Source organism: Cyprinodon variegatus, unplaced genomic scaffold (assembly GCF_000732505.1).
Source record: "Cyprinodon variegatus isolate N-32 unplaced genomic scaffold, C_variegatus-1.0 Scaffold559, whole genome shotgun sequence".
NCBI lineage: Eukaryota > Metazoa > Chordata > Actinopteri > Cyprinodontiformes > Cyprinodontidae > Cyprinodon > Cyprinodon variegatus.
Genome location: NW_015151012.1, coordinates 410,140 through 421,289, shown reverse-complemented (window position 1 = coordinate 421,289; position 11,150 = coordinate 410,140). Strand labels below are relative to the sequence as shown.

At 39.7% G+C, this 11,150-nt stretch overlaps 2 protein-coding genes across 2 annotated transcripts; one reads left to right on the top strand and one right to left on the bottom strand.

Annotated features, from left to right (window-relative positions):
* The first annotated feature begins 307 nt into the window (after positions 1-307).
* LOC107095600 lies at positions 308-5,381 on the top strand. Its single transcript, XM_015391756.1, has 8 exons — positions 308-489; positions 1,300-1,371; positions 1,460-1,531; positions 2,976-3,166; positions 3,315-3,384; positions 3,488-3,680; positions 3,799-3,996; positions 5,222-5,381. The coding sequence occupies exons 1-8, from the start codon at positions 475-477 to the stop codon at positions 5,338-5,340; spliced, it is 930 nt and encodes a 309-aa protein (XP_015247242.1). The 5' UTR covers positions 308-474; the 3' UTR covers positions 5,341-5,381.
* Positions 5,382-6,166: 785 nt separating this feature from the next.
* On the bottom strand, positions 6,167-10,062 carry LOC107095595. The gene is made up of 3 exons (XM_015391752.1): positions 9,817-10,062; positions 7,434-8,150; positions 6,167-7,264 (listed from the first exon to the last, which is right to left on the bottom strand). Exons 1-3 carry the CDS (start codon positions 9,830-9,832, stop codon positions 7,179-7,181), a joined length of 819 nt encoding a protein of 272 aa, XP_015247238.1. The 5' UTR covers positions 9,833-10,062; the 3' UTR covers positions 6,167-7,178.
* Between the last annotated feature and the right edge of the window lie 1,088 nt (positions 10,063-11,150).

Below are 11,150 nucleotides of genomic sequence, written 5' to 3'. Positions count from 1 at the left end.
GTCAGAATTTTGACTTTTTTCTGAGATTAAAGTCAGATTTCTGACTTTTTTCTGAGATTAAAGTCAAAATTCTGACTTTTTCTGAGATTAAAGTCAGAGTTCTGACTTTTTTCCCATATCAAACTGAAATTATATTTAAAAACCAGTTAACGCTTTTTTCTTTTTCTTTTTTTTTTCTTCAGTGGCCCCACTCCTCTTCCGTATTAAACAATTTAATGTCAGCAGAGGGAGCTGGTTCTTAATGTTGGTGCAGTTTGAAGCGGAGCCACTAGGGGGCAGTACACCCTCAGCCTCCCACTGCTGCTGCATCCTATGAACTGAACTGACAACACCCAGGCAGAGCTGCACAATAAAGGCTTTATTTTCAGGGCTAGCTAATTACACAGGCTATATTTAAAGAGTAGGAAACATGTTTTAAAAGCTGACAAGCAGCGCGTTGCTAGAAGAGGACTGTTTCCTGTGATTTAGCAGAAGATGAGCAATGCCAGTGTAAGTACAGCAGTTATTCAGCCGCTGGTTGTTGTATGATGTGACGTCATGTTTTTCGCGTCACAATGCTTTTTCGGATATTTCCATATTTGGTGCATTTTTGTAAATAAATGATAAAAAAAATGTTTTCAATGTGAAAGAAGGCCCCAGATGATGTTATTAGGCGTTGCTAGGTTACAAGACAGGAAGTAGTCTTATTGGTTACCTACCTCAGATGGGCTTATTAATTAATTAAATTATTTTTTTTTTATTCATAATGGCAAATAAGGCAGTAAAAAGTGATAGACTAAAAAAAAAGATAAATTAGAACTACCAAAGGACTACATGTATTCAAATACAGGATTTTAGAAATGTAAATGACAGAAAGACATTCTAGAGAGCACATAAATGAAGAGTTTTAATAGCTTTTACATTAGAGGGGCCTTTAATAGTCTTAATAGACTATTTGTTTTTTTAAACTGGAAAAGAAAGGTTTTTGTTTATTAAAAATGAATTTGTAGAAATGCCTTTTTGGATAAACATATTGTTTATATACATTAGTTTATCTTTACGGAATGAAAGTGGATGAAGCACTGAAAGATATAATGTAACCATTTTTGGCATTCACTTCATCATATGTTAGTTTAACACAATTGTTTCATGTTGGCAGGGTAGGAAATTAAACAATTTTGTTGAACTAACTAACTAAATATGTTAAGTAAATGCCAAAAGCAGTTGCATTGTTGTTTTCAGAGTATGTTCAAAGCAAAGAGAAAGTTGTGGTTTAATTGCTGTTGTTTTGTGCATCTTTTAATGCTAATCTGTGAATAGAAAAAAGAGAAGGAGCAGAAGAGGAAGCTGCAGCACTTTTTGAGCGACTTGGCTTTACTGGGAACGTTGCAGGTTGGATCAGAACCGTTTTGTTTGTTTTTTTAGATGTGGAACAGCTGACGGTTCTGCAAACACACGTTGCATGTTGTTTATTCTGCAGGGTTTTAAATACTTCCAGCCTTGGCTGAGAGGAAAGGAGGAGCTGCTGTTGACTGTCGTCAATGAGGATCTGGTTAGTTTCACCTCATCTGAGACTGTGTGCAGACTTTCACATTAATGGAAGAGCTGCTTGTTTTTAGTTGAACGCAGTGCTGATCTTTTTCTCATCTGTAATTTTGATGCCAAGCAATTAATTTCAGTTATTTTTAACCAATATTATTTAAAAAAAAAACTATTTATTGCGATTTTATGAGTTAATACAGTAAAAACATTCTAGAAATAAGTCAAAATTTCTTAAATTAAGTGTATTTACCCTTAATTAGAGCAGGTAAATAAGATCATTTGCAGGCTACTGCGTGTACTATTTAATGAAGATGCCAGTTGGGGACCTGTGAGGCGTCTGTTTCTCAAACTAGAGACTCTAATGTACTTATCTTCTTGCTCAGTTGTGCAACGCGGCCTCCCACTTCTTTTTCTACTCTGGTTAGAGCCTGTTTGTGCTGTCCATTGAAGGGAGTAGGACACACCGTTGTAGGAAATCTTCAATTTCTTAGCAATTTCTCACATGGAATAGCCTTCGTTTCTAAAAACAAGAATAGACTGTCGAGTTTCAGATGAAAGTTCTCTTTTTCTGTCCATTTTGAGCGTTTAATTGACCCCACAAATGTGATGCTCCAGAAACTCAATCTGCTCAAAGGAAGGTCAGTTTTGTAGCTTCTGTAACAAGCTAAACTGTTTTCAGACGTGTGAACATGATTGCACAAGGGTTTTCTAATCATCAATTAGCCTTCTGAGCCAATGAGCAAACACATTGTACCAATAAAACACTGGAGTGATAGTTGCTGGGAATGGGCCTCTATACACCTATGTAGATATTGCACCAAAAACAAGACATTTGCAGCTGGAATAGTCATTTACCACATTAGCAATGTATAGAGTGTATTTCTTTAAAGTTAAGACTAGTTTAAAGTTATCGTCATTGAAAAGTACAGTGCTTTTCCTTCAAAAATAAGGACATTTCAATGTGACCCCAAACTTTTGAACGGTAGTGTATAGTGGTTTTGCCAAACCAAAAACAAGGGGAAAACAAGATGGCTGACAATTAATGTTCTGGTGTGTATGTGCGCTCACCATAACAGCGGTGCAAGATAATCTAAATTGCAAAATTAAATATTGAAAGAAAGAAATAAAAAGGATACCACTGTGGGGCTCCAGCCCCCACAAAGGTAAACCAATAATGTTGATTGATTACACAATCTGATGTTTTTAAGCCTTTATTTCTGTTACAGTTACTTACAGCATACAAAAATATGAGTCCAGCTCAAAGGTTATGTTAAAAAACTTCTTCCAACCTGACAGTCGATGCTTATCTGCATACATTTTTTTATTTTATCCACACATTGCGTTGCTCTATCCCAAAGAATCCCAATAAAATGTGTTTTAGTTTGTGGTTCTAAAGCAGAGCAATGTGAGAAAAATTCATGTGTACTAATATTGTTTTTATTCAAACTTGGCAGGGCTGGCGCTCTCCAGGCTTTTTGGTCTCCAGGGCGTCCACATTGTCCTCCAGCAGCAGTGATCCGTCTCCCAGCAGCAGCTCTCCCAGTCTGGACAGCAGGAGCAGCTCGCCCCTTCCCGGGGAGCCTCAAGGCCCGCTGGCTTTCCAGACCATCAGCCCTGATTCCAAGACTGTGACGCAGACAGACAGGTGACTGATGTGACTTTGTGTGTGTCTGCTTACAGTAACATGTAGGTGTTTAGTTTCAGAAGACTGCTGCTTTTCCTGTTTGAGTTTATAAATGTCAGATGGAATGCTAAATGGATTAAATAGTTTCTTGTTTGTTTTTTTTTTCAAGTCACAAGGAGCTCAGCAGTGAGGAGCATCTTCTCCCAGCGTCTCCCAGCGAAGGAGAAATAGCAGTACCAGTAAAGCACCAGTTTTAGAAACACTTTAACACGTTTCGCTCTGTTTCCCCTCTGACTTTAACCCTTGAACTCAGTCATGTGTTTTTTTTTTTCCCTTCAACAGGAGGTGAACTGCACTCTGTTTCTACTGGCCGGTTACGTCAAGTATGGTCGCCCATACGCTTGGATACGCTCCAATCACGAGAGGCTGGTCAACATCGGCGGGATGGATTCGATGGTTAAGGACACGCCCATGAAGCTGAAGTCCATCACAGACTGGCAGACGCAAGGTGTGGAAACAGAGTGGAATCCCACCTGCTGGAGGTTACTGTTTGACCTGCAGCTTTGAGAATAATTACCCAGTTTTCCACCACTAGATTAATTAAGCTGCACAATCTTTATAAAAACAAACACATTTCAAATTTCTCTTCATAGGTATTCGTGTGTGGGATATCGTGAGTGAGCTGGTGTGTCTGTGCACTGTTCCCTCTCCCTCCAACCCCTTCGCCCTGGACATGCGCTACATCAAAAGCCTTCCCCTGCAGGACCGCTTCCTGGTCACAGGAGCTCTGCTCAGCTTCCTGGAGATGTATCTGGTTTATGGGAATCGGGATGAGATGCACTATGACAAAGGTGTTTCATTTTTACAATAAAACATTCAAATTAGAGACTGTAGGTGGCGCTGTTAATTAACCTTACAAGGCTGCTCAGTTTTTTTTTAGACCATTTATGGGTATATATTTATCATTTTCATTTATGTTTAGGCTATGATACTTTTATTCATTTCTATGTACATAAAAAAGAAAAAGGATTAAAAATAAGAGCCAAAAAAGTGCTTTGTATGAAGCGATTGCTCTAATGTCAGTATTTTCCCCTATTTAGTCAATATTTTACTCATCAGGGTTTTGATGCATGTCAGCTTATTAGTTTTTTAACAAAACAAAGCTTATTATGGAAGTTAGATTCTTATTTTAGGCAGCCAACTTTAATCTTAAGAGGAACAAAAAAAATACAAAAATAAATATGAAAATAAATAAAAACACATATAAATAAATAAATACAAATATGAATGTTTAAATAACTTGATTAAAGAATGAATAAATATGTTTGGTCATAAAAAAATAATTTTTTTTTGCTTGTATTATGTTTATTTGTATATTTTCTACATTTCTGCCGTTTTTTTAATGAGGCGTGCGGTTCTAAAATTTGTCTTCAACATGATTGGATGCACAGGATTTATTTTCATATGTATCGTTTTGTCATTTTTGGATTAATTAATGATTAATTTATCTTTTTATGAGTCCCTGTTACCTTAGATTTACTGTTTTTGTTTGTTTTATTACATCAACATCTTTATTTATAAAAGTTCATCAAGTTAATGCTAAATGTTTGAGCTCCACCCCAGGAACAGATGTTAAAATACATTATTAATGTCATATTTATTTGGCTCAGACAGAGTTAAAGGTTACTACAGATAGAATAACCTGACAACATGATGCTTCTAACCAACGGCTGCAGTCACATCTGTTGACTCCAGGTTGGAGCTAACTATCATAGCTTCAGCATCACATGGGACCTGTGCAATTGCCTCAGGTTTCTTTCCCTAAATTCAAGTTTACTAGCTTTTTTTTTTTAACCTCTGTGCAAAAAGTGTTTCTAATAGATAAGAATGTTTATGTTTGGTGTTTGTTTTCCAAACGGTGCTTTTACAACCCCTCCATTATCCATAGGGTGTGACTCAACGAGATTTTAACGTGTCTAAAAAGCAGCCTTTTTTTAAATTGCTCCACTTTGAACAGTTGTAAACTCTGATATGACAGATACTGAATATTGTTTTCCTTTTTCCTTCCATTTCCAGTGGTAGAGGAAGTGAAACCTCTGAGGCGTCTACATTTCCAGTCCCTGCTGGAGCAGCAGCGCCTCAGAGAAAGCTCTGGAAAGGCCAGTAGCTCCACAGAGCAGCACTCTTCAAGATGAAGTCCTGTCGAAGAACCAAATGGGTTTAATTGTGCAATATGTCTGGGTTGTTTTGTTTTTTTTTTTGTAATTCAGGATGCTTTATTAGATTCATTTTTTATTTGGTTTTACTGGAGTTAAAGTTCTATTGAGGTTTTAAAACATTTCAGAACTGCCAATCAGACACGTTTAGAAGGAACGTTCATCATCCATAGGGTACCACAGCCAAGCATGCTGCTGCACACTGCCTTTAAGCTGGCTGAAAGGAGACTACTTTCTCACAAGACATTAAGAAAATAATAAAATATAGTGTATCACTCTTCATTAGCTAGCTCCAAGCAGCCCGCTGACTCTCCATATTATTTTAGATCTTTTTACTTTTTGCTCAGTAAGCATCCAAACCTACAGCTGAATTCAGTGAACTTATTCTACGTTTGTACTGACATTTGTTTAAATAAACGATCTAAAATAAAATCCATACACGTTCAGTTTGAAGTCATTATTCTAGGTTAAACCATGGAGATCTTATTTCCTTCTACAACTGGAGCATTTGCAGTAGCTCACATGAAAGAAACCTGGTGAAATATTAAGAAGCCATAGTGGAAAATGACTCCCATGACTGGCTACAAATCCCAGGACCTTTCTAATAGACCTGCCCCGGACCCCCCTAAAATAAAAACTCCTCAATCTCCTCCCTCCCTCGTAAACACATGGCTGAGGAAAAGGTTTGTTTGCTTTAAGCTAAATATATCTCTTAAGAAAAAAAAAGAAAAACATGTTTGGTAACAAAACATCCCTGATGTAGTGTAACATTCGTTTTTACTGAAACAAGACGTAGGCATTCAAAGACTGTATAAAAACTTTAATATTCCATAAAATACATATTTAGATAAATATGTACAGCAACAACAACGGTACAAATAAAAATACAGCTTAGAGCAGGCAGGGATAACTTTTTCCAGATATCAGCAGCGCTTTTGGTAAGGCTTTCAAATATAAAATACTAAAATCCACTTACAAAAGTGGCACATTGTAAAAAGAAAAAAAATATATATATATATAAAATTCCTTAAAAGTCGTCGTTTCTAGCTTAGCTGAGAAATCATAAAGTTGGAAGATAACGGTAGGCTAGAGATGTACCGTTTGCCCTCAAGTCGTATTTGTAAACCTAAATAATCATCAGGTTTTAAAAAGCGTGCAGCTCTTGGACAGACAATCAGGGGGCGGACGTGAATAGACGATTCCCAATTCAGATTTCCCCCCTCAGCTTGGAATGCAGGTGCACGGCTGTACATTCCTCACCGAGGCTCCAAACAGGAACACAGCGTCGTCCTCCTCCTCCCAGAGCTACCGCCATGTTTTTATCTGCAGTGCGTAGCGGATGATTTATGATTTACAAATGATGGCACAGTTACCAGACCTGCCATTCAATTCAGACAAACATTAACCTTTTCATAACGAGCAGATCACTTTGGGATCGCTTGAGAACTTTGGCTGACAGGAGGAAGGGAACCACACTGGATCTGCATCAAACATCTCTTTGAAAGAGAAGGAAACAGGTTCATACCACCATGGATTTACTGTTTCTTAAGGTCACTTAAAACATCACCCAACCAGGGTTCTCTGAAGTCAGATGCCTTATGCAGCCCATCATGTCCATAACACCAAACACTCGTCAGTTCTGATTACATCCTAACAAGCTGCCGTTATTTGACCAAATATGGATCAAGATGGCAGCTAAATTCCCCCCCTTCTCCTTTCCTGGAGCAGTCCAACTCTGTTCCTCCCAAACTTCCTTCCTTCATGCAGTTTTTCCACCTTTAAAAGTCAGAACCAGGTTAGCGTAGAAGCCTCTTGTTTCAGCTCCAACTGTCGGAGGCTGATCCTCTTCTGGTGATTCCCTTCATGGGGCTTCTGGATGCTGAGCCTCTTCTCTTCCAGCGAACTGAGGAGGAAAAATAAAAATGTCGTTATTGATTTGAGCATAAATTTTACGAGTTAAACCAAATATTTGGATATTTGTTGGATGGAAGAATAATGACTGAAATTAACACTTTTCTTCTGAGCTTATTTATAAAGTGAAGCTATCATTTTTTAGTTTTCTCTCTCCTCACCTTTCCCCAGACCAGCGGGCAGCGTAGAGCTCTTCGTGTTGGAAGACTCCTCTAGACGTTTGCCTCTGGCCTCTCCTGGCGGCAGAGAGGCTGAGCCATCCTGCCAGTCGCTGAGCGCTCGCTGAAAGGAGCGTGCCAGGCAGGCGGTCATGTCTCGCGCCCGCTCCGCCCGGCTGCACCAGAACACCCGACACTGCAGCTGCTGCCCCTGGTGCTTGCAGATGTACAGGAAGACGTTGGGTCGGCCGACGTCGGCGGCGCAGTACGCGATGTCCTGCAGGTACGTCTTGGTGAGCTGCCGCCCCGTGCTCAGCTCTTTGACCTCTACGTATCTCGGCCTCACGACCAGAGCGTGATCTTTGCTCAGCTTCTTCCCGTTGGCGACGCCCTCCGTCAGGTGAGAGATGGCCTCCTGGGCCTGCTCTCGGTCCAGAGAGAAGATCTTCACCGTGCCGAGGTAGTGGACTTTGAACAGAGGGTCACCGTGGGACAGGGACTCTGTTCGGTCCCGGCGGAAGCGGCGCCGGAAGGCTGCCGGGGAGTTCTTGAGGGTCTGCATTAGGTTCAAACTGCCGAGGGCCATGGCTCCCTTCAGGTTGGGTTTAGAGGAAGCTTTAGGGGAGGTGTCACTGCTCGACTTGAGCTGGTCGTCCTCGACGCGTTTTCCAATCATCCACCTGTCTTTGCTAAACGAAGCGGCGGATCCGGCGTCTTTATCTGCAATTAGGTAGGAAAAAAAATGGAGTTATTGGATTTGATATCAACAACGAACAGGATTAAAAACTGTTCCATTATGAGAACCAGACCCTTGAAAATAAAGGTTACAGTTCTGCAATGTCACACTCATGGAAAAAACTAGCAAGTCAGTACAGCTGGCAGCTCAAGGCTGCCAAACAGGAATGGTTACAAATGTGACGATGTGATGTGCTAAGAGTGAAACATTCATCTCCAACAAACGGGAATCTTTAAATATTTACAGACTGGTTGGTTTAGGTCCTACAGAGACTTGAAAATCCTTGATGGGACTGGAAACGGGCCAAAAAACGCTGGGTTACATCAGAACAACTAAAAGTACAAGTTCAAATGAAACCTTTTGTTGCGAGACCCTTTAAACTGCAGCGTTATACAACCACATCCACCTGCCTTTGTCTTCTACCCCCCCACCTCCACCACCTCTCATTTGGGCCATTCTTTTAACATCCGAGCTCAGTCCTTAGAACCTCAGAGAGAAACACCAACGGATTCAGACGAGGCGACCATTGTTAGTGAAACCCCCTCTACAGGAAACAGCTCTGCAACCCAGCCCCCCTGAAAAATATTTCTCCAAACAAACAATAGAAATACTTTTCAAACTGCGTCAAGTCACAGAAGGGGATTCAAGCTTGACCCACAGCTCTGTATGCTGACCCCAAACGTGCTGCTATAGTGTTACACAGACGGAGCGCAAACATGGAAAAGTACCTGCATGATAGTTTAGCATCAAAACAAAGCCACCATGGGATGGTTATCACTGTGCACAGGCATGCAGCCCCACAAAGGAGCAAATTATGAACTCACATGTGCACTAAAGAAAATCCTCATCCTAAATCCATTGTTAGACTTGATGCATTTAAGAAAAATTGTTTTTTCTTGCAAAACATTTAAGATTTAGACAGAATCAGATCCCCAATGTGTCATAAAAGTAAAAAAAATAAAAAATTCTTGCATGTTTTTGACATCTTGGCTGCATCACTTCTGGAAACATGATTGAATACAGCTCATATATTATATCCTTTTGTACTCTGTTGGGTAGAAGACATGCAGTTTTTCCAGTGGTTTGCAGAAGCTAAGCAGAATTTTAAATTGACAGGGATGAGATCATGTCTAAGGGCCCCTGTCTGCATTTTATTGCATTTGGCAGAAACTTTAGACATTTAGTGGGAGACAAAAATGGCATTTGAACCTCGATATGGCAGCTCTGCCAGGGTTTTTGTTTGTTTGTTTGTTTGTTTTTTAAACACGTATTTAATTGCTTTTGTTCATTAATTGGGAAATTATATTAAAAAAAAACACACAAAAAAAACATTTGAATTCGATTTTTATAAGAGTAACCCTTTCTTTTTAGAAGCCGAAATAATTGCTTTGGTCTATGGATATTGAAAAATACAAAAAAAGACTCAGTATATTAAAGTAAATCACTTAAATTGCACAAAAATAGATAAAAATGACAAATTTCTAATTAGGTTTGGCGCGGGTTAAAAGAGCTGCGTTCCAAACGCGCATAGGGAGCCGCATTACATTTTCTAAAACTAAGATTTATAATACTCCAAATAACTAAACAAAAAAAATGAACATTATCACTGAAAGAACATTTAAATTGTCACGTTGTTCAATCAAATCATACCTGGGTAAAGTTTCATGCAAACGATGTCCCGTAAAGCTTCAGGTAGTTTTTCCAAACACCTTATGAAGGCTGCAAACTATCAGGAAACGGTCCTGTTCTTCCCTGCGTGTTGAATAAATGAATAAAACCGCTCCGAGTCTCTTCCATATATGTGCGTGAATCGCCTCGGACGCAAAGACCAGCACAGAGAGGGGGTTAACTGTGTCAAAACGCTGTGTCTCTTCGCGCTGCTGAATGCAGACTGAACAGCGGAGCCTCGCGGGAGGAACCGTTTTAAAAGATGCAGGCGCGCGCTCGGCACACGCGAACGAGCATCCGAGAAGGAGGCTACCAGCCTGGACTATGGAGGAGGAGGAGGTCAGCAGGGACAGAGAGGTGATGATTTACAAGATGGGAGTGATGTTACACTGCGGGAAATCATTGAGCTGAGTTAGTTTTACGGACAGTCCAAAAGCATTTTCATTTTAATTAATGGGATCATCATCAAAAGAATCATTTCATACCACAGTTCAGCTCCTCTATAGATCCACTGCAATCAGAATGCATGTACTGAGAATAGTAGAATATTACATAAGACCAGAGGCGTAGAAAATTTTTATAAGGGTGGCCAGGCAATAACCAATGTACATTAAGGGGAGGCCGAAAGTAGATAGTCTACACTGTTCCTACAGGAAAATGAATTAGCAAAACATCCATATTTTCTAAATAAAGACAAACTATACTTTCCCACAGCCTTTGCTAACAAGTAAACATATATAGGTTTGAGTTTTGGGCGAGCATCTTCTCCATTGTCATTACTTACTTACTTTTATCAGTAATCATTCTGCAAGTACTAATATCTACATAAATTTATTATGTAATACGTTTTTATTAAAATAGTTATTTATCTATGATTTCACTGAAGACTGGATCTACAGTAGACAGGGGGCCATTAGGGGCCAGTGCCCCTGTACGACTGGTCCTAGCCCCTGTTATGGCCCCTGTACTATTATCAAAAACGGAAATTTAAAGACACGTTATGTACGTTTTTACTGAAAAATATCTTTAAACTAGCCTTTTTATTTGACCCTTAATGAATAAAGTGTTGTTTAAGGAGCAGACCGACGCCTCAGTAGTTCAGCGCTGATGCCTCTATTAGCCTGTAGCCTATTTCCCTTGATTTACTTCGGGTCAGACTTTCCCTCGCTGTTAGTCCGATTTGATGTCAAGTGTGTCCATTTTAAATGGGTCCAACCTAGCAAACAGTCGAAACGTTACATTCAAGATGGATTTTTTGGATACTTCAGAATTCGCAAACACTGAAGTGATGATGTAAGGAGGACACAGAAGAAATA

Excerpts from the sequence above, each read along its gene's own strand:
- LOC107095600 (XM_015391756.1), top strand. Across the intron at positions 1,372-1,459 it reads CTTTACTGGGAACGTTGCAG|GGTTTTAAATACTTCCAGCC; the intron begins GTTGGATCAGAA and ends TTTATTCTGCAG. Across the intron at positions 3,997-5,221 it reads TGAGATGCACTATGACAAAG|TGGTAGAGGAAGTGAAACCT; the intron begins GTGTTTCATTTT and ends TTCCATTTCCAG.
- LOC107095595 (XM_015391752.1), bottom strand. Across the intron at positions 7,265-7,433 it reads GCCCGCTGGTCTGGGGAAAG|TTCGCTGGAAGAGAAGAGGC; the intron begins GTGAGGAGAGAG and ends TTTCCTCCTCAG.